This window comes from Oxyura jamaicensis, chromosome 3 (genome assembly GCF_011077185.1).
Source record: "Oxyura jamaicensis isolate SHBP4307 breed ruddy duck chromosome 3, BPBGC_Ojam_1.0, whole genome shotgun sequence".
Classification (NCBI taxonomy): domain Eukaryota; kingdom Metazoa; phylum Chordata; class Aves; order Anseriformes; family Anatidae; genus Oxyura; species Oxyura jamaicensis.
The window spans coordinates 34,330,420-34,353,770 of NC_048895.1; the positions used below are offsets into that span (position 1 = coordinate 34,330,420).

General features: G+C 39.3%; 1 protein-coding gene across 5 annotated transcripts in view; it reads right to left on the reverse strand.

The window, feature by feature from the left end:
* The window catches only part of KCNH1 (potassium voltage-gated channel subfamily H member 1), a 186,642-nt gene that overhangs the window by 141,982 nt on the left and 21,309 nt on the right, over nt 1-23,351 (reverse strand). For all 5 annotated transcript variants that reach the window (XM_035321912.1, XM_035321913.1, XM_035321914.1 and 2 more), the window contains exons 4-6: nt 21,054-21,182; nt 12,422-12,540; nt 5,279-5,671 (exon numbers count right to left, since the gene is read on the reverse strand). In XM_035321912.1, the coding sequence (XP_035177803.1) occupies nt 5,279-5,671; nt 12,422-12,540; nt 21,054-21,182 (641 nt within the window). The remainder of the gene's footprint in view (nt 1-5,278; nt 5,672-12,421; nt 12,541-21,053; nt 21,183-23,351) is intronic.

A 23,351-nucleotide genomic window follows, 5' to 3' on the forward strand; every position in this document is an offset into this window, starting at 1 on the left:
CACTTAGCACTAAATAGTTTAATTTTCTTTGATTACTTTTGCATTGTGTTTTTTCTGTGACTTTTTTATCATCATAAATTTTGTTCTTTGAAAGCTCTATGTCATCTTTGCCTAAATGCTAGCTTCTCTCTTTTTCATGCACTTAAGTGAACTCTAGATCACTTTTATTGAATACATCTTTCCTGATTACCTTTCACTATGCATTTATTTATTTTCTACCTCACCTAATAGAAATCACCGAATGATTTGGGTTGGAAAGGACCTTAAAGACCATTTAATTCCACCACCCCCGCCATGGGCAGGGACACCTCCCACCAGACCAGGCTGCCCAAAGCCCCATCCAGCCTGGCCTTGAGCACCTCCAGGGATGAGGCATCCACAGCTTCTCTGGGCAGCCTGTGCCAGTGCCTCACCACCCTCTCAATGAATAATTTCTTCCTTATACCTAATCTAAATCTAGCCTCACTTAGTTTAAAGTCATACTCCTTGTCCTATCACTCCTCCCCAGCTTTCCTGTAGGCCCCCTTCGGGTACTGGAAAGCTGCTGTAAGGTCTCCCCAGAGCCTTCTCTTCTCCAGGCCGAAAAACCCCAACTCCCTCAGCCTGACTTCATAGGAGAGGTGCTCCAGCCTCTTGGTCATCTTCATGGCCGTCCTCTGGACCTGCTCCAACAGGTCCACATCCATCTTGTGCTGAAGGCCCCAGAGCTGAATGCAGGACTCCAGGTGGGGTCTCACGAGAGCTGAACAGGGGGAGAATCGCCTCCTTTGACCTGCTGGCCATGCTGCTTTTGGTGTAGCCCAGGACGTGGTTGACTTTCTGGGCTGCAAGCACATAATACCTTCTCATGTTGAGCTTCTCATCAATCAGCGCCCCCAGGTCTTTCTCCTCAGGGCTGCTCTCAATCCATTCTCTGCCCGGCCAGTATTTGCGCTTGGGATTTCCCCTGCCCGGGTGCAGGACCTTGTACTTGGCCTTCCTGAATCTCATGAGGTTCAACACAGCCTCATCTCTCAGGCCTGTCCAGGTCCCTCTGGGTGGCATTCCTGCCCTCCAGCATGTTGACCGCACTACACAGCTTGGTGTCATCAGCAAACCTGCTGAGGGTGCACTTGGTCACACTGTCCATGTCACCAACACAGGTGTTAAACAGCGCCAGTCCCACTTCATAAGAATAATATATGGTTCTCAGTTTGGTATCAGCCAACAATTGATCAGTGTTTGATTCAAATACATATAGGGAGTTGGTAGTAAAAATTGCTGTTTCAGAGATTTATATGGTATTGACATGACTGGATTCCTCTCCTACCATGAAATTTCACAATGGTGTCACATGTAACATCAATTTTTTTCCAATATAAATTATATCTTAAGGTATTATGGCTAAAAACCACAGCATAAAATTGCTCAAGCTGACACTGCAAAAAATACTTCAACTTGCCTTTGGAATTTGAGGACTTTGATTGCATTGTTCTTGGCAAAAATTGTGGAATTTTATTTAAGCCTGTTTTTTATTAAATCAACTGATTGATGTCTGAACACAAAAAGATAACATCATCCCTCAAAGTAGGTGGTATTTCCTTACATGAGGAATAATACTAATTACTGTAAAGGATCACTGACAAATGTTATTGTCATTATTCCAATTCAAAAGATATTAATACCACGTTTTAAGAGCTGTGTAAATTTTAGACCAATGTATTATTTTCTTACTCAAACTATATTACAGCATGTTGTATTGTTTTAACAGGAGAAAGATTAAGCCTAGCATTACGTTGACTCATCAATCAATGGAATTTTTTATTGAAGTTCTATGCAGGTCATGAAAGTAATTTCTATTTAACTGTATAATCAGCTCATCATATAGGGAAAAAAAAAGGAGAAACATTTATAACTTTTCTTTCATTTGGGTACCAATGGAAATTTCTCTGCAGCTACTTGTTTCTTCATTTGTTAGATTCTGTTCACGTCTGAATATGAGATGCTGTACTCTCCTCCAGTACATCACTTGAGATAAAAAACTTCTGATATACTCATATTGAGACTCTCAATTCCACGGCCTTGAACAAAGACAGTAATGTTTTTTCTTTTCTCTTCCATCTGTAGAATGTGGTTATTCATACCTACGTGCCTCTTGTATTAATTGTAGTTGTTAATAGTTGTATTGATTAATAGTTAATTAATTCAAAGAATTTTGAACTTTGAACTGGAATTTCAGTTATATTTTTAAAATGTGAATTGGAAATACACTAATGTTCCAAATTGTAATAAACACAAGAATTTTGAAATAGGGTTAAAAACATTCCTTTAAATTTTATATGAGAATTGTGGTAAATTTGAAAAACAAAAAGTTGTTTCAAAATAGAGAAAAAAAAATCAGACTTCTTCTTAAATGAGTATTTTCTTATCAAAAATGTTGATCAACTCTAGTTTCATGTGTTATAATTAATCTTACATTATAGGAACACCTTAAAGACGACAAAAATGGCTTCACTACTAATCTATCAAGAGCTAAGTGTTGGGACAGTCCCAAAGTTACCCAAAGACCCAAAAGTCTCAATGCACTGTCTACACTGCTTTTTACTTCATCGTGTCCATACCCTTTGTCCACTGCAATCAGTTCAGTGTTTCTTTCACAGTAATAGAGATTGCAACAAAGACGGGATTGTATTTCCTCATGTTTAAAATCATATATGGAAAATACCGACACAGGAAAGTAGTAATTCGTAGTCTTTATCTCATTTTACAGCCACTGCTGACAGCGGGCATCATTTAATCCCTGAAAAAAAATTTTAAGCACGTTCACCAGAAAAAAAAACAAACTCACAGCAGCCACAGCCACCCACTGACTCCAGTCTCATAGTTCCAAGGGAATTATCTTTAGCAAACTCAGAGTAACACATGGATACCAACTCAGTCTGGCCACTTGTAACTTCAGCAGCTCAGCCCCACAGCTGACTTAATCTAACAGCGAAGTAATATGGTGTGTAAAACGGGGTGAGAGGCAAGTAAAATTTAAACCAGCAAGAATGAGAGAAAGGGAGTTGGCCCACAAGGGAATATTGTACACAGCAGAGAATATATAAGATAAGCCCTTTCTGCTTTCAGGACTCCTTGAATGTGGCTTTTTTATTTTTTCCTTTAATAAGAGGTTATCTTTTTCTCTACAGGCAGTTCACAAAACAGCGATCAGCATGCACTGTCCCAAATCCCCACCTGATGTGCACTACATTATTCTGCTGACGTTGCTGGCAAAGCCCCTCAGGGCCTGTAAACCAGTCTCCGAGCCCTTAACAGAAGAACAGCAATTTACACCAGTGGAAACTCTGTTCTAATGGCCCTACAGTGATTTATACCAGTTAAATGTCAGAACCCACTGGGAAAACAGAGATGAACAGTCTTGAAAGGATAGTATCAAGAGTTTTCTTTTTCCTTGGGCATGATGGCTAGAATAACTAAAACTAACACTGTTATACTGATTATGGAGACTGTTGAAGACCCACAGGAAAAGTGAAGCACCAATCAGCTCGTCGTTGTTACAATGCATCACGGAGAATAAGAACCTGGAGAAATTCAAACCTTCAAAACAAGAATTTCTCTCAGCTCAGGGAGTCTGCTCAGCTCAGGGGCTTGCACGGCCTCTGGTACAGCCATTTTCCCCAGGGATGTTCTGTAGGTCACATCACCAGTCTCCAGTTATGAAATGTCCCTCCAGCAAAATCATTAGCAGGTTGTAACTATTTGCAAAGTGTGAGAAACCCCCCCTCCCTTTTTAAAAAAATAAAAATAAAAAAATCTTCCAGTTTAAATGTCGGAAACTGATGTATGGCCACTCCTTCCATTGCTTCTATTTATCAGTGCCACAGTAAAGTAACATGTGAAAGCCCTGAATCTGCAGCCTGAATGCATTTTATGACAAACAAATACTTAAGGACAGGTCTCACCAGGCTTTTTGCATGCTCTCATTTGTCTTATTTCAGTCTGTAGCTTTATATGAAATGAAAATCTCTCTAGAGAGATAAATATCAAATAACATCAAGTTTGTTCCAGTATATCCAATAGTTTGCCTACTTATCCTCAAGTCATAGAGAAAAATACTTTAAATGAGATAAAATACTTTAAATGAGATAAACAACCCATGTAGTGTATCTTTACAAAAGTAATGCCCTTATGTTTTTACTGAGATATTTTTCAGGGTATAATTTTCTTTTAACAACTAGGTTGTCCTTTATAACATGGGCATATTTTAAGGGAACTCATAAAAATTAAATATTACAGGCTAAATATTAAATACTAAGCTCTGACGAAATGTGCATGTATGTTACAGGTTTAGTGTCACAGAGAAACACAGACACCTAACAAGTTGATGATACAGATTTTGTAAGACATAGTTAAAAAGTAGACTGCTGGAATCATCATTAAGGTTCTGTTAACAGTTCATTAACTCGCTGAACTAGTTAGGCATGGAACTTTCATGTAACATTTAATTTAGGAATATTTTCTTGGCAGCTTGATACAGAAGGAAAATAAGCAGTTAAATCAGAGTAGTATTGTGGTTTAAGTGTTTGAATGTTAGTTCTTCTGCTGGCTTGTGATTTGTTCCCAAATAAATGTGCAAGAATGAAGGAAGAGCCTAGTTTTCCAGTTTTCTCTCCCACTTTTTCCTCTAATTATGTAATTATCAAACAAGCATCAAGTGTTTTATCTTCCTCTAGAACAACTGCTGCCAAACAATACTGCAGGGATCACTGGGCACCCTCACAGTACTTTCGGTTGATCTAAGATGTAGTCAGTCACTGCCTGCCTCTGCCACCTGCTATATCACTCTAGAAGTAGCTGAGAAAAGTGCATTCTACTTCCCAACTGATCATGTGAAGAATTGCCGTTAGTGAACTTGCTCAGTCATCAGTTGAAGGAAGATAAATTATCTTTATACACCAGTTCAAGCTGTTTATGATAAGCCTCATGAAGCAGTTTTCCTCAGTGCTGTACACAGGTTCTGCCATCTGCTTCTGCCTGTCCTCCTGAACTCTCAGGATGCAGAAGCAGGGAAAATAAACATGGAATTCTGACACCAAAAACCTCGGCTTATCCCATTCCTGTTAAAGATGGGCCCTTATGGCTAGGACTCATTGGCAAACTTCTACACGTGCTGCGGGCAGCTACCAGAGACATAATCCAACATACTTAACTAAAAGCATCCATTTCTTTCTTCTCCCCTCCCACTCCTGAACGTTAAGTTATAATTAGGGAGTGGAAGTGGAACAAGTATACTGACCTCATCAACATTCTCAAATGCGTTGATGACATCATACGGCAAGCATGAGAGCAGATCGATCACAAACCAGGTCTTCAAGTAATTCATGCGAATCAGCTTTGGGTCAGAGATCACCTCTCCTGCTGGTCCCACAAAGGTGGTATGGAAATTAAGCACGATGTCTACCAAAAAAATGACATCTACAATGCTGTCCACTACTAGCCAGGCCACATTGTTCTGTTTGGTTTTAAAAGAGACATTGTAAGGGACCAAAATAGCGGTGTAGAAGGTTAAAATCAAGATGATCCAGTCCCAGGTAGTCTTGAAAACACAATAATGCAAAATTATATGTGGTGGAGTCTTTGGTGCTTCTTGTTTGTACTGTGGGAGGATTTCAGAGCCCAGCTGCAGTACCTGTAGTGAAAAGGATGTCAGGAGAAAAAGGAAACATTAATTTTTTATGTTAATTTTTACATTTTAGAATCTTGAGCTCAGTTGATAAAAAAGACATGCTCATTAGCCTCTTTTAACATTAGCAAATGGTCAGGATAAGTATTTTGTCAAACATATCAGCAACCTATTTCTTCTAATGTCATTAATTATTTTTGACTACGCCTAATGTGCTGAGCATCCAAGACATACAGAGAACAGACAGCTCCTTCCACAGTCTAAATAGATGAGACAGATAAATGATGAGAAGGAAGGCAGTTGCAAACAGGAATCAATGGCAAAACCAGGAAGAAGACCACAACATTTGACTTCCAGTCCAGCACCTGGACATTGCTTCTCAACACTGGTCATTTAACTCTTCCCTATACTGCAATCAAGCCCTGCACTACAACCCATCATGAATGCACAGGCCTTGTTCCTCTTTTCTGAGCTGTGCAGGAATAAAGTTCATGGATGACTATCACTAGCCTCAATTTACTGAAATTTACACTGGATGAGTTACAGGTGAAAACAGAAAGGAAGATGGAGATTGGCTCAAATGAGATGTGTATCCTCATGTCAAACTCACAGAACCCGGGAGAAATATTTAGAAGCATTTCACATTTATTTACATTGCAATTCCGAGCAAGAGGAAGCAGATGTGGAAATTAAGTGGCCACTTTCTCTGGGAAAAGATCAGAGAGCATACCTATAATAGGAGGATGTCTTCTTTTCATGTTCGTATCTCAGCTTTTTTAACATTAATTAGTTCAACACCGATTTTTACCTGCGGGCTTTTCTGAGTACTTTTTGTGTGTGTGTGTGTGTGTGTGTGTGTGAACTGGCAGGCTTTTTTCCAACAGATTAAGCCAAAAGGGACAAAAAAGAAAACAATCAGCTACAAGAGTCCTATTTGGACAAAATAGCCTCAGATCAGGTTCCCTGCTGCTTTGAACCTCACATAATCACTTACTCTTGTGCACAACAGGGATCAGACACTGTCGGATCACAGTCCCTTGCACATGTGTAAATGACTATGGGAGCTGCAAGGCACAAAACAAGCCTGCTGACTTTAAGTCCATTGTGTTCTGCAGAAGAGAAATAGCATGGCCTGCTCAGATAGACCTGCAGATTAGCTTAAGGGCATCAACACTCAGAAAATAACAAAAACAAAGAAAAAACCTTAAGTTTGCTTTGCTAAGTTTCTAGAATCACAGCAAATAGGGGAATTAAACACTTTTCCCTAAGTGGAGCCCTTGCAGACAAGACTAGGACTCGGACATGGCCACTGCAGCATTAAGTGATCTGCCAGTCCCAAACCTGATTCACTCAGGTTCTCCATACTAGAAAATAACATTGGTTTGTAGTTTGAGTTGCACCTTAAACCTAAAGCACCACCACTGAAGCAGTCTCTTTTCTGCAGGAGGCACTGGCCAGCCAACACAGTCCCCAGAAGTGGCTGGTAGGGACTGTAAGAGGCATATGTTGTGTACTGAGCTGGTATGTGTACTCAGGGCACAAGTTTCCTTCAGGGTTTGTTCGCAGTCCCAGCTACAGATGTTAGAATGCCTTTTCTAGCCAAAAATCAGTATTTCAAATACCTCCTGCACTCCCTTTTGAACACTGTAGCTATACCTGGATCAGTTGGAAAGCTCTGAACTTCTGGCTTCTATGAGGCTGTGCACAAACAGCGGCTCAAACATAAAACCCCAATCCTGAAATCCACTGGGCAGTATTCACTCACTGAAATAAGTGATCAGTAAAAACAAGTACTTTCAATCACATACTAACACTTTATCACCCTTTAAATATAGGATGAAACATGATTTCTTCTTTTGCCGTCAGATGACTCCTAGAGCTGATTTTTTTTGGCCTCACTGATCCAATATGAAAGTCAAACATTTTGATAAGGGTTCCAGTCAGTACAGGAACCTCAACTATGAAACACTGAAAAAATCACTTTGTAAGTCCTTGTCTTCAGATTGTTTGTTACACGCACATATTTAAATTCTCATCTAACAATTGTATAATGCATCCCATTTTGGCCACGCCCAGCCTCCTTCCACTCCAAGAACTTGTGGAGATTTTACATATTCCATACTAAAGTCGCTGTAAAATGTACTAATGTATTCCCATGTATCTGAATAATAGGACCAATGGCAAGTACAGTCTCTCTTTGGCAATAAAGAACGAGCTTAATTGTGGAGTCAGTAATTTTGCTGTAAATCGCAAAGAATGCCACTAAAGCCAGTGGAACTGCATGGATGTAAAACTGAACTGAATGCAGAGAGAAATGGATTCTCATTTCAAATAATTAGGAAAATAAACAAATTTGCTGCTTCAGTGTTTTAAAATGTCATCACCAAGTAGAAAGCACTCTCCACTACCTTGTTTGAGATCCAAAAGGCTACAGCACAGGAAAATAAAAGGATCAATGTCTCCTTCTGGTTTTATTTAGAAAGTAAATGTACTCCAAACTATCTGAATGGCTAGATTTATTAATAAATTTTTTGAACTTCCACTCTACCAGCAACTATCTAAAATGAACAAGGAGCAATGGCTTTTCCCAGTCTCCAGTAGAAGGATGTGCACCAGCAGTGTGCACGTGAATCTCAAAGGCAAGAGCAAGGGGAAGGCAGGAGATGGGCATCAAGGAATGACACAGACATGACAATCAGCTGCAAGGTGGAGAAAGCCACTTGCAGAAAGCCCGGGGTGTCTCCAGCCTTTTGTTCAGGTGGTTGGGGTGACGAATTCTAGCCCTGGATCCCTTTCACTACATCACTAATGCACACGTAAAACCACTCCAAAATCTTGCTGCAATTGCCAAAGAGATGAATTATCATTTTACTGCCTGAGATGGAACAAGGGAGCTGGCCCCCGCACTCTAGCTCTGCCTGCAAAGGCAACTTGCTTAACAGATTAGCAAAGGTCTTGCATCCTCCAGGACTGCCAGCCAAGAGCTTTCAAAGTTACCAAATTATTGTTTTAATTGAAGGAAGGGGAAAATCCCCTCTAATGAAACTTAATTACCTCAGAGAACAAGTGTGTGTTTTTAGCCTTAAATACAACAAGGGAGCTCAGTGCTACACAAAATAATGGAAGCAGCTCCACAGAGCCTAGGGCTAAAACTCTACACCATAATATTAGGTTGCTGCACTGAACTTGGGAAAGCACTTTTCCCCGCGTGTCACACCCGGGGCCACACACAGTCTACTTATTCACCATCCTTCCAGACACGCATACCACCACTGCATCACCTGGAGACTATAAGCTATAAGCCCCCCTCTCTCTGCACCATACAGCAAAGCCAGGTAGATGCAGTACGCTGCCCTACTCCAAAGCGCTCTCACTGTACTCCAGCCTCCGGGGAGAATAGTGCCAACCCAAAACACAGTATTTGCCGAAGCAGTCGTGTGTGGTTCCCCACCCACAGGAACTAACTAGATTCAAACTGCTTGTAAAGATACTTCCTGAAGAGGTAACAACAAGAGAAATATGAAAGTAATTATGAAGAAAATGTAAGTAACTATACAAACCAATATGCTGAGCCTCCATCCTGTGCAATGAGCAAGTATTTCATTAATATCATTTGCTAAATAACTGAAACAGCCCTAGTTTTGGAGAATTTTTTCTCTATTGCAGTTATACCACACTAAGAGAAATACTTGTTTCAGAAAATTATTAATGGAATTATTCCAATTACTTATGATTCATCAGCGACTACAGTCACATTATCTGCATTTATTATTTGTGGTAATGATGCATGATGTTTTAATCGTTCTTTAAAGCCAAAGAATATTACTTCAAGAGCAGAAATAACAAATTTCAGTAGTGGTTTCACAAGTCTGTGTTCTTTCTTTCTTTATTAACATAAAACACATTTATCCTAGATTTGTTAAAAAACAGTGAACATATCACCAGTCAGGACTTACAAAAGTGCATCAACAAGTGGTTATGATGATTTATTTTTAAGACTGCATGACTGGGGAAAAAACAAACATTCATTTTCAGCTTAACCTCCCCCTTTTTGTGTTTGCAACTGCATGTTTGCTCTCTCTCATTCTCCCTTGCTTTTGTTCTCACAGGCACCCACACAAATTGCTCCCAAGCCAAGAGCTAGGTGCTAAGTCTCTACTTGAAGTAGATACAGTTATAAGTCCCTGGTAAACAGGGTTTACAAAAAAAAAAAAAATGGCAGAAAATTCTTGATTAGGCAGTGCTGCTAAGCACCATTATATTTTTTCTGCTTTTATTCCTCATAACTATTTTTTTTCTAAATTATGACAATCATGTTTACCCAGAGCTGCCTGGTAAATGTACAGAATACATCAGCCAATTCCACGGATGCAGAGGACACACACACTCTACAATGACCAGGAAAGAATGGTTCCTACAATTAGTTGCTCAGTAATAAAGCCACAAAATCATATTAAATACTTTGTACTCTCATTGTAAAATGGACTCTCAGAGCTACCTAACACCCCTGCATTAATTGCATAATAAATGTAAGCAGTTTTTTACATGATTGCTCTTAGGCAATTCATGTTAGACAACTCTACACATCCAGGCAAAAATCAGTGACCGAAGCTTAACAGTCACTGCTTGTATTATCCATGGCCTGTGGATAAAACAAAGTTGTTTTTTAATAAAACCTTTTTTAAACTAATTTATCATAAACAGTAACATAAATTGTAAGCCTTCACGGCAGGCTTGTGTTTTGTGTTTGTACAACACCTTGCCCCATTCAGCTTCTAGGACACAACTGGCTCCTCAGCTCTTCAAAAATGTAAGTAGTAATGGATTAACACTAATAATTTTCCCATAAATTAAGAGCCTTCCCAAGCAAAGGGAAGATGTATGTGAAATGCCATAGTAAATAGGTAAAAGAGATAGGATGCAGTCTCATTCAAGCTTAAAATTTCAAATAGGCTACTATAGAAATAAAGAAAAAAAATAGAGATTTGAAAATACAGTGGGGAACAGTTAGAGATCCCATGTTCAATATTATCAGGAGAGCTTTGTAGAATAAGAAGCCTGCCAGCCCCTGTCTTCTCAGGAAGAAAAGTGGGCTTGTCTGTGTGATTATCTGCACTCTGCTTTTCTCTAGTGCCGTTCTATTGACTTCAGTGGAATTACAGAAGATATACTACAAGGTGCCTAACATCACAGTTGGGGCTAATGTTCTTTTTAAAATAACGACTGCAATATTCATTCAGCAATTACAGAAACTCATTTCAGACACGTAAACTATACACTTGCCCTTTATTATTTGTAATGAATCCACTGACTGTGCCAGTTAGAATACTTGCAAAGTCTTGTTTAACATATCAGCCAGCAAGATGTTTCAGCAAAGTAGCCACTGAAGTCCAGACTGAGGTTCAAAGAGCTAAACAGAATAACCTCAGATTCTCTGCCTTATATTCTACTGCCTACATTTTAGCATGAACTAAAATTCAAGGGCAAACATCTAAAGAGAAAGCAGGATTATTTGCTGCTAAATCTTGAGTTAGATTATGAGGGAGAATGTCCCAGATTCTAGGACACTAGAACAATCCAAGGGTGGAGATGTGATAATCACATGGTATTCCTACAACATAGTGTCCATGTGAATGTCTGCCCCTCCCCTGTGCTAGTATGATCTAGGCTATTTTCTGCAAAAATGCTCACAACAGAAATCAGTTTTCTGCTCTGGAGTGCATCTATATTAAAAACAGAATGGGTAAGCTCCTGTCCGTGGGACTTTCATGGTCACAGCGTGATAATAATGCAGGCTTGGGCAGGAGCTGTATGTTTTGCATAGGACAAAATTAAGAGTACTGACTCTATGTAGACTCATGGAGCCCGTCAATGACTTTCACCTCCAGCTACAAAGGAAGACTAAGAATTATGCTCAAGAATCACAGCTACTGCCATGGCATTGACAGCAATAGGTGATACGGGAGTGCCATGTTGCATTGGCCATACTGTCATTAACACCACATCAAGACTTTTCCCCAAGCTTTTTTTTTACACCAGGGAGACCCTGCTACCGGTCCTAGAAACAACTACAGGAAATTCAGGGCAGTCTCTCCCCCTCGTGGTGAAAGCCCTAAAACCCTGGTACTTCAATCAAGAAGCCTCTTCTCTGCCTACAGCTTTTCACAAAACTTTCAGAGTCTACTTACACCACAAAATTTCATTTTTCTGTTGTCTGCAGTATTGCTTGTGACACCTCATAGCTGTTTGGTCCACAAAAGCAGTACCTCAAACACATTTTAACCAATTTGTAAAGCATATCAGGATCCTACTAAAAGAGAACTATACATAAATGAATGCAGAGAACAACTGTGTCAATGATTCTCCAGAATTTCTTTCTGTGCTAGTCTTAGTTTTTCTCACCTCAATTTTAAACAAGCAAATAGTTCAAGATCCTACTAGCACTGAGATCTTCAGAAGAAGGGAAAATAAAGAAAATGTATTATTTTAATAATAATGCCATTGTAAGGCTTTGCTGAGATACAGAAGCCAAAACAGCAGTTAGGTTTCATTAAGCCTCTTCTAAACACCAGTTTCCTTTCCATTGTCACAGAAGACATTTCGCAGCACATGACATACTGCTGAGCTCTTGTGCCTGCCACCACACTTCAGAATCCTAGGGCAAGCGGACAGAGTGTGTTCGGCTCATGCAGAGACAGCATACCCACAAAAGCTAAGTATATTTCTTTGCTGTTTCATGTGTAAAGGAAAAATTACCTCAGCAAGTCGTGAATGCTTGTGAACGTTCTCTCCTTTCTGCACGCTCGGAGCAAGCTGCTGCAACACGCCTCGGCTGCTTGTGAGGGCACGGGTCAAGCGAGCAAACTTTCCCCAACCTCAAAAAAACATGCAAGATTATACATGTTACACAAAAAAATCTGGAAGTGTATCACATAAAGTTTCTCATTTAAAATAAAGTAAAATAAAAAGTTAAAACTAAAAAGGAGCAATCTGTGTTAGTATTGACTACATGGGAGTATAATTTAACCATGTATCAGGTAAAAGCAAGACACAAAAAAGGTGGCAGGATGGTAAAGTAATAAAACCCACAATGACTGCAGTGTCTTTGTATTCAATGGCTCTACAAGACTGCTGTTACACAAACTGCATCTTTTGTAAGGATAAATGTCCACTTCACAATAATCTTCTATTACATTCAATGGCCAGATTTGGATCTCACAACCCTGCAGAAGACTCTCCAGACTAATAAAGATGTAGGAATAGAATCAAGCACAATGAAAATTACAACTGCCTGTAACAGAAGTATCTGTAGGCCTCAAATTTACCGAGAGTAGTTCTGGCAAAAGCAAAGTACATAACGTAATAAAAAGCAGAGCAGACAAAGTGAAACAAGCAAAATCATTAATTTTATCCTCTCTAAACAAAAGGGGAAAATATACAAATAGATTTTCTCAAACTCTAATAAAACATTTAGCAAGTTCTTGCAGAGAAGTCGTGGTGAATTTTAATTCAGAATATTTTTACAGTCATTTCAAATACCCTTCAAAACAGAAGGCTTGAATGACAGTCACATGAACTAGTTTTAACTATAACCTTTATGTGTAGTGCTTTGGCATAACAAAAAGAGTCGGGCAGAGTATATGTCTGGATATTTTTGGTAGTCTGAAAGGAAAGTATCAGTGCATTTGGTCCCAGTCTTGAAAAATGCTAGCACCACCTGGGAACTGTTGAGCAGTCTCACCTCCTACTCCAACTGAGGATGTTCAGCATTTTGCAGACTCAGTTCTTAATGAGATCCTGCTTCTGGAAAAATTTCCCTCTGCATTATAATTTCATCACCAAAAGATACAATACTATTAGCAGTGACTGTTTTTAAAGACCAGTCTGGAGTTTAGCCTGCAATGATCCATGACAAGTAAAGGAACACGGGTGGTTAAAATACCATCCATTACTTGGAACGTATCCTTGCTTGATATCTGTGATGAAGTTTCCAGAGCCACATTCAGTAATTAGAGAGGTAAACACAAAAAATTAACAAATTGCCTGGATTGGCTATTGAACAAGGTCTTCCAGACCATACCTAAAAAGACAGGTTAGCATTTTCTCCTTTAAAAATATTCCACACAATGCATTTATTAAAAGGAAGAATCATATACATCATACCTCTCTAAAATCAAGAACACAATTGAACATTTTCTTAGGCTTTAAAGTACATTTTAAAGGAAGCCTGGCACAAGTAATTTAATAGCCAAGTTCAATAAAATTAGCCAACTCTTTCTGGCAATATTCAGAAATAAGTAGTTTGTGTGATTTCTACCCAGGAAGCCAAGTTTTGCTGGTAAGCCCATCTAAGATTAGGTACCGTGAAGCAGTATTTCTCAAAGAAACAAATCAACATGGCAGAACCTCAACTGAGGTCAGTCTGTATCTGTTGTAAACCTGGCCCAAAGCACTTCAATTTCACATACATTTCCATAGAAGGTGGTAGATTTTATTTATTTATATGTTTAGATTTATAAAGAGTATTCTTCGTAATATATGAAGAAATCCAAGTACCACTGATAGGCTGAAGCATAAATGCCTTACCATGTTCTCATTAAAGGTGGCAGAGATTAAAAGAGTGGATTGGGTGGGATGATCTTCAGGTGATGTAACCAGACCAGACTTTGTGAAGCCAAAGCCAACTATAGCAACTTACACTGCCCCAAAACTTTGGCTTTCACCAAACTTCCATGCAACCACCGCAGTGTTTCCATCCTGTTTTGCAGGAACAAGGTAGAAGACCAGCAGCACGGGGAGGATTTTGTTGCTGTAAATGTGGACTGATGAGGCCCGGCGGGGGGCTGGTGTAGGGGATACGAGCAGGAGACCCGTGCTCCAGGCCGGGAGAGGAGCGCCCGGGCATCCCCAGCCCATCCCCGGGCATGCCCCGCTCCGGCCGGGCGCTGTCCGTGGTGCTGAAGCGAGGCCCCGCTGCTGGCCAGCGCCAGCCCCGCTGGATGGAGCTGAAGCTTCCTTTGGGAGCTGTTTGCCTCCATCACCTAGCTTGAATCCCAACTACAATAGCCCCTTTTACTAACCCAAAACACACTGATAAGCCATTCTGCTCAAAGATGCAAAATTTGATTCAAAAACAGAGGGGAAGACTTTGCGTGTTGATTTTCCTCCCATCAGCAGGACATCTAATCACCAGGCTATTTCAACATAAATACAGGGAGGGAGGAGGAGAAGGAAGCACCTTGCCTGGGGTCTCTTGCACAAAAACACCAACAGGCATCTCTGTGGACGTTTTGTGGCTATGCATGCTGAGCACTGTCATGTACTCTTCCCAGTCTTCTCCAATCTCTGTTTGAAAGGCAGAGTGGCAGAGCTTAACCTGTTCCTCTGTCTCAGCACCTCCTGTAAGCACCTACCCTGTGCTTCATGCTGCTAATTTCTCATCCGTGGGTGCCTAAATGGTATGCAAATGAGCTGTTCTACAAACTTGCTAGCTCTTACCCCATACTCCAAACTCTGACCTGAAAATGATATAACTGTACAAGCAAGAGACTATGTCAGCAGCCAGGGCTTTTTAGCTTTTTCTGAACCACTGCTGACCTGAATTCAGGAGGTTTGGAATATATACCTGCACTCTCCTCATACACTGGGTGAGCACACAGGAACCCAGCATGAAGTAGCACACGACATTTTATGATGAAATGTGTAAAACTGAGTTACTCTGGCTGTATCCTGGCTGTATGAATCTAATCCTTAAGACAGGACTTTCTCCTTCTTGTATTGTCTTTCCTTTTTTTTATATAAACGAAAGGAAGAAAAAAGTGTGGGAACTCTGAAGCATAATTATATTGCATCTACACATTGTGGCAAAGGGAAAAAAATGAAAAGGAGATGGAAAGTCATCACTAATCCTACCGAATGATAACTTCTCTAACACTACTTGAAGAGACAGCAGTATGTACTGAACGATTTGCAATTTGTCCTTCAGGATGCTAAAGACAGACACAACCTACAGCAAGCAGTGAAGCAACCTACAGCAGTGAAGACCACTTCAGTGAGCACAGGTCAAATACCGGACTTTAGCCACAAAGGAGAACATAAACATTATTTTCTTAGTGTCACAGAGCTGATTAGAGAAAGATGGAACTTCCCAGGAAAGAAAATAGGTTCTACAGTGGTGCAGGAACATATTGATGTTAGTCCTGCTAAGACTAGAGGACCGGATGACATGGATTACAAGTTCTCTTTCAACACAAGCAGTTAGTTGCAAGATCCCTACATCCATTTGCTTCCTCTGGAAATCAATAAAATAGAAATTAAACTGAAATTCAATGACTCTATGGGATTCTTATGCAGGTATACATATTCCTCAAACAGGCATGAGCTCACATAGTTTCAGAGAAGACAGCCTGGAATTCAGGAACAAAACATAAAGCTGGATGCCAGCCCCATGGTTTTGCTTTGCCTGTGCTTCTTCATGGCTTTGATTCTAACCTATTTTTTATAATCATTGGTCTCCTTTTCCACTTTTGTCCCTGCATGATGTTTTCTGCAAAGCAATCAGATGGAACTCATGTCTCCAGCTTCAAAAGGATGAAGAGCCTTCAAGATTTCAGCACTAACTTCAGCTGTCCTGCATTCCACGATGCTCTTTCAGTCTTCCACTATTTCACAGTAAAAATGTAACTAAAAACTGCTCCTGAAAACACCCAAGTCAACAACATGCCTGCAACAGGGACAAAATCTGTCCCCTTAACTTTGTTTCATGGGGCATGATGGCATCAGAATACACCTTTGGGATATTTTATGCATCAGATCTCACTTCATTAGCAATCTGTTCAAGCCAAAGAAACCAATTTTCTGTATTTTGAGATGAGTATGATCTGTTGATACTTAATCCCCAGCAACATTTATTATTTATTTTAGGTAACTATTTGTTTACTATAAATATCCTCTATTTGATAATAATGACTCACAAATTTAAACATTAAGCACTGTGGCAGTTACAGAATCCTTGTTACCATGTTGCTGATTCATGACTTAAACAATCCCTAGAGTGAGACCACAAAGGCATTGACTGCTAGAGGAAAAGTAACTTTGGCCACACATCCGTTGTTCACACAGAAATGTGTAAATGCAAGCAAATCAGCACTCCAGCAGGTATCACCTCCTCTGGAACCACCACTGCTTTCTGGCATATCAAAGGTCCCTGCTTACATCCATCATGCCTCTCTGCAGTCCTAATGCTCCTTTCCTTTGAAACTTCATAACTTTAAACTGTGTTATTTTTCCATCTGGACTGGAAAAGCATACTGAAGTTTTTAATATACTCACTGCTTCCCTTTCATTTGCTTCCTTTTAAAGAAACCAATTCATCTAGATGAAAGTAAAGTATAACAATCAAAATATTTCAAATACTGGCTCTGCTCATATAAATACATCTTTAAAAACAGAACAAAAAATTAGAAACAAAAAATAGAGAAACAAAAAGAAAAAAAAATAATGAAACATTAGGCTGGAGTTTTCCCTGAATTGAGATGAAGGATGCAATCAAAATACTATTTTTTGTGCAGCCCTGCTTGTGATGCAAAGGGCAGCTTAGCTGCAAAATGAAATAAAGCTTCTGCAGAGGAGATAACTGATGATTGCTACAAAGCACAGGAGGTTAAAACAGCTATGAGGCTAACAACCATTATCCCATGTGATTCAGTGATGATGAACTTGATAGCACCTTTTATATATATAAAAAAAATACATATGTAATCCAAAGCACAATTCCTAAACTTTTATAAAGCAGCAGAGATGCATCTCAGTATGTTCTCATCATATTCACATGTTCAAAACCTGTTTCCTACTAGCTGCTCAGACTGCATACAGGCTTTATTTGTTTGCACAAGTTATTGTTTTCATAAAGTGATGCATTCTGCTTTATACACTATTCTCAAATGTCTCATACTTGGTGTGTTGGATCTCAAATCAAAAAAGACACATACAGACTGTAATTCCAGAATATAGCATATACTCTAAAATTCAGCTAAGATGGTGACCTATCACTTCCCAAGCCAAATTTAGCTATGATATCACTTGATTTTGCCTACTTCTTCAAGGCTACTTTTACCTACTGATTTCTTCACGATTTTTTTTTTCTTTTTAAAGGAGAGAGTATACAGGGAAAAATGGGAAGAGGCTGTTTAAAAAAGTTATATCACCAACACCACTGACATACTATTTTTAAGTTGTTTTATTTAGAACATACTATTTTTAAAGCATCTGCACTTAAAAGCAAATTTACTTAACTTCCATAGCAGTCATAAAATAAATATCTACTAAATTATCTGAAACAACACAATTAGAAGCCTACTTTTTGCTTGACTTTAGAAATATTTTTGTTTCATCTATTCCAATCTCTGAAATTGTTAATTTTTTAAAAAAAAAAAAAAAGGATTTAGAATGATAAATGGTACTAGGACCTTCTATCTTTCTCTGAATCAGCTTTGGATAAAAGATGACTATTAATTTTTGTGTACAAGTCAGTCACCTTTCATTACAGCTTAATACTTTGCACTTAAGGAATGACTGCATCATTTGCAGCTGAATAGTCATGCTTAAAATTGCCAGCAAGTGATAGAAAACTGAGATATAATGCAGCTAAGCAGGCTCAGCCTGACAGATTAGCTGTTCTTTAAATTAACCATGTTCTTGTACTGGATAATGTTGTTCTGCATAGACATACAGGCATTAGTTCTGAAGAACTCAAATACTTCACGCTATGACACTCTGCAACTATGCAAATAGCACACATATTAACAAAATTTCTGCATTTGCAGGCATCCTACTATATATTAACTGGTCAAATAGACATGAAACTGATCTCACGTATAAACACACTGAAAGAGGAGTAGTTGATAAAAGTTGATTGAAAGTGAAAAAAGAAAAATAATTGATTTATCAATCAGTTTTCAGTTTAAATTAAAAACAATGAATATGTAAATTCAGTGTTGAGTTTCAGACTGGGAGCTCATTTGTTTCCAGAATGTTAGGGATGTTACTACAAAAAAAAAGCTATCCTTCAAATATATGCTACAAACTTCCAACGTAATGTTGCACATGGTACAAAGAAGGTGTCCTCTGCAAAGCTCAGGTCTGTAAAAGCAGTGATTTTTAGAGGCAGCTAATACCACTTTACCTCTTTTGGAACTTCCAAAAATATTTTCCCCCTCCATGAGTCCCAGAACCCATTGAAGATGATCAGTTGTCTAACACTCCACACCTGCTTTTCGTACCCTCACAGCATCCAGTTGCACAGTGAGATCTGATATTAAAGCATGGTCATGCATGCAACATTCTGTTTGGCAAATTAGCTTTTCTTTTACAAGGAATTGCTCATCTAGCCATCAAGTGACTGGCATATCATCACTTAATAAGAGCACACAACAAAATTGCAAAGCTAGCCTATAGGAAGTAATTTATAAAAGATAGAAAGACACAGGAAAAAATAAGGCTTAGAAAAGAATGTGTGATTTCATTTGTATCACATTTGATTTGCATATATAGCAACAGAGAACTCTACTGGCATGAAACTGGTGCAACTTCAGTAATTTTAGAAGATTCTGAAACAATATTTGGAACGTTTATTTAGTACGCAAACTCTTCCACAGAGTTGTACCACTCGGGGAGGGAGTGCAGAGCTGTTAATAAGTGGCCTCTAAATAATAAGTCCAGTTCTTCTGCTCTGTCTGCAAATTTCAGCAGTCACCTAGCAAGTTTCCATGGGCCAGATGAAGAAATTTTGCTTAGCACCTCTGCAAGCACCTCCAGGAGTTGGACTGGGTGATCCTTATGGGTCCCTTCCAACTCGGGATATTCTATGATTCTAAGTTAGTGCACTTGTACTTAGGCTTAGTCATTATATTGTTTTAGATATGGAACTGCTAATAATTACCATGATCACTGCAAGAATACCACGATCTCAAGATCCAACAAAGGAGATTAAAAAAGTCTTCTTTCAATACACTTCTCTTGAAATCAAAAAGAGGTTGTAGTGTTTCCTGTGCTGAAAGTGGACAAACTCTTCTCACAAGAGCACAGGTCACTACTACAGTAAGGATCTTCTGCAAAATCAAAGAGAAAAGGCACAGCTACTGCTCCTGAATGAAAGCCCTGCTTATCAACTGACTACTTCAAGCAAAGGCCTTCACTCCCACCAAATAAATGAGAGACAGATTTACTGCATCATGCTGATTTATCTATGATGTCAGTTCTCATCAGGATTCTGTGAAGACAACTAGTCAGGGGAAAAAATATTATAGAACCAACCTCTCCAAGAAGACTTTTTGTTGTTGTTGTTTTATTAAAGCACTGAAAACCCAAACAAATATAGTATTCAAAAGGAGAAAAAAAAATAATAATAAAAAAAAACATAACTTGGAATAGGGTATGTTTGTCAAGGTTGTACTTCCTTTTTCATGGTAACAGGTGTTTCCACTTTGAGAAACTGCGTTTTTAAAGACTAATATTTTGAGAATAAATGTAAATCAGTTCACCTTCACAGTAAGTTTCCTGTTTAATTTAATACGACAAATATTATTAAATACTACAAAAATGCAAACAACAGGAGAACTTACGTCCTTTCCCCCCCCAGAGGATGCAAGTCTCATGTAATTCTCCATGTGGGTACAAAAGGTCTGTTTCTGACAGGATCTGAATGTGAGTGCAAGTTTATGCCTCTCTCACAGCTGAGTTTGCTTCCAGGCTTCTAGGGTATAACTCAGCAAAGGGTTAACAGCAAAACACAGCAATGCTACTTCACTCAACCTGACAGCTTGAACCTGATTCAATTTAAGACAATAGTAATCTTTTCACAGATGTGAAAGGACACTAGCCCTGAACTTTAATGTAAGAATCCCATAAGAATGCTAATTCATGTCAGGCCAGGCAGAATGAAATAATTCAGATAGTGGTTAGACTCAGATAGGGTTAATATCTCCATTTCTGCATAAAGTGTCATACGCAGTTTGTACAGGCCCAATACCCTTCAATTCCCTCTGAGATCAAAGAGACTGTTAAGCAACACTGTGACTGCTTGAAGACTGTGCTGACCTGGGGATTAATAATGAATTTAAACGGAAGAGCAGCACCTATTTGCTAAGTAAACTCTGCTTCCTGAAGCACTTGGGGGTTTCATTAGCAATGACCCGTTCTAGTGCAGGCCAGAGCCCATTCCTTTAGGAAACCAGCAGCCATTCTTTGCACATATGCAGTCCATATTGGCATAATGACAAGTTATTTTAACATAATCCTTTGGCTTTGGTATTTAAAGGACTTCATCTCTTTCAAGACCAGGGCAAATGAACAGAAGCAGCATAAATATGTAATTGTGAAAAAGACAAACCTTTACATGAATCATCCTCAATGGGCTGCTTGAAAGCCGTTATGTCATTGAAAGTGCAAAGAAATAAAACCACTTTATCCTGCTCATTTCGGATTGGAGCGATTTTCACAAAGAACCAGACAGGTGTTCCTGGAAACAAACATATCAAGAAGTTGGTCAATGGTAGGCAGAACAGTAAGTGTGCTAGTTTAGATTTGTATACATCCAGATCAGCCTTCTATAAATGTTACTTGAAAGTTTTGGGGTTTTTTTGCAAACATCTACTGGGAAAAATGACAAAGCAGCTGACAAGCGTTAGCTGAATTCTGTGCTCTACCTCTGATTAGCTTTTTAATCTTCAGGAATGACTTACTACTTCTGGGCTTCATCTACAAAGCCCATACATGAACTTATGACATACTTTGAGATTTGATAGGAAAGTTTCCCTATCATATACCTGCATATATGCAAGGGTGCACGCAGCACAGTCTTGCTAGTTCTGTGCAACGCTTGCAGACAGGCCAGCAATGCCTCAACCATGACCATAATAGAGTCCCAACTCAGGAACATGACCATTTTGGTTGATTTTAGTCTTCTCTGCAGGGAGCATCAGTCCCTAGCAACTATGCCAGCTCTGGCCTTGTCTGCAAATCCTCCCATGCAAGGGATATTCTTTGCAAGTTGACTTTGTTTGACTTTCTCCTGAGCTTGCTCACAATCACTCTAGCATGAAGCAGGACTCCACCAAATTCAGGAGAGAATAAGCCATCAGCACCAGGCCATGGGTTGTGGACAGGAATAAGATGTACTGCACATAATCGTACATTTATAATTACTTCAGTAGAAAAACTCCTAGTGAAAACTGCTTGAGAGATTAGAGTCTGCACATTACAGAAAAAGATGCTCCCAGATAACGATCCTTCAGATACTGCTGTCAATTTTCCTTGACATCTGTCCACACAGATCACCTTGAGGAGAGAAACTGTCAGTCAGCCCTGCCTTTCTGTATTTCTAGCCGTTCTGCTGAGGCTGCTGGAAAGGCAACAGTGACAGCAATGAAGTTCCATTTATCAAGACTGTCTACCACTCCCATTTCACAGGAGTCACTACAGCAATGTTGCTAACACTTGAGTATAACGAGGTTGAATGCCTCAGGAAAAAAAAAAATAAAAAAATAAAAGTTGTTCCTATTCTTTCATCCCCCATGTCATAACATGGGTTTCTTGAAGGCACCATTTTTTCTGTGTAGTCTTAACTTTGGTGCTAAAAAGATGGCTAATTGTACATGACTTCTCAGACTGTCCCTATACCCTTAGTGACAGCGAAGAAAAAATTCTTCACTGCTTTTGTGAACCTAAGATGTAAGAGCCAAAGAGAGGATTCAGGCTTGCTTGCCATGAGCAAAATTTCTCTCAAGTTTCCCTTCTGAACTAGACTTGACAGAAGGATCTATATACAAGGATCCAATACCAGCTGTAAAAATCAGCAGGCTTTGACCATCTGGGAAAACCAGAACAAACAGCACTACATCTATTTTTTTGCCACTTGTGCAGGACAGACTATTTCATAAAGGGTGATCTCAGAAGACTATTTCTTTTCTGTCCTGACCACAGGACCCTCATCTAGGCTAGAGACCAGATTCTCTTTCACTTGAATTACTCGATATTTTAATGTGAGTACATTTAACAGGGTGTACTTCATGCAGTAGTTATTTATTACTAGGGCCACTTTTGTCCTTACTGTCAAAGGATCACCAGGAAACCTCAGATAGTTCACAACTTACTCTTCAGCAAAGCAAGCAAAGACAGCATTTTTCACCTCTGTTAATATAACAGAGCATGTTGCTACCAGTGCCTCACCTGGCTGTTTCCCAACCTCTGTACTTAGCAATCTTTTCTGGCCACAGAAAGCCAGGACATCTCCAAGACCCATGGAAAACTTCCATAAATGAAGCTTGATTCCCCACTGTGCCTGTATAGCACAGGCAATTTCAAAGCCTGGCTGAGCTTCCATGCCATATGTACAGCCACCTCTATAAACAGCAGGGTGTATGATGCAAGGAGCCCTCCACTCAAAGAGCAGAGAAATCCAAACGGAATCACGGATGGACATTCCTGGAGCATGCCTGCACAACAAGAAGTATTCTGGGATCAATACTAGTGTGTGTGTGCATTTTGTTTGTTTTTAAGAGCCAGCATTCCTGAACTAGCCCTTCCAATAAAATATAATTAAACAAAAATGCTAAATGAAAGAAAAGATTCAAAAGAGTAACTGTGCCAGCAAAATCATCACTAACTTGTTAATGAGTTTAGAAGACAC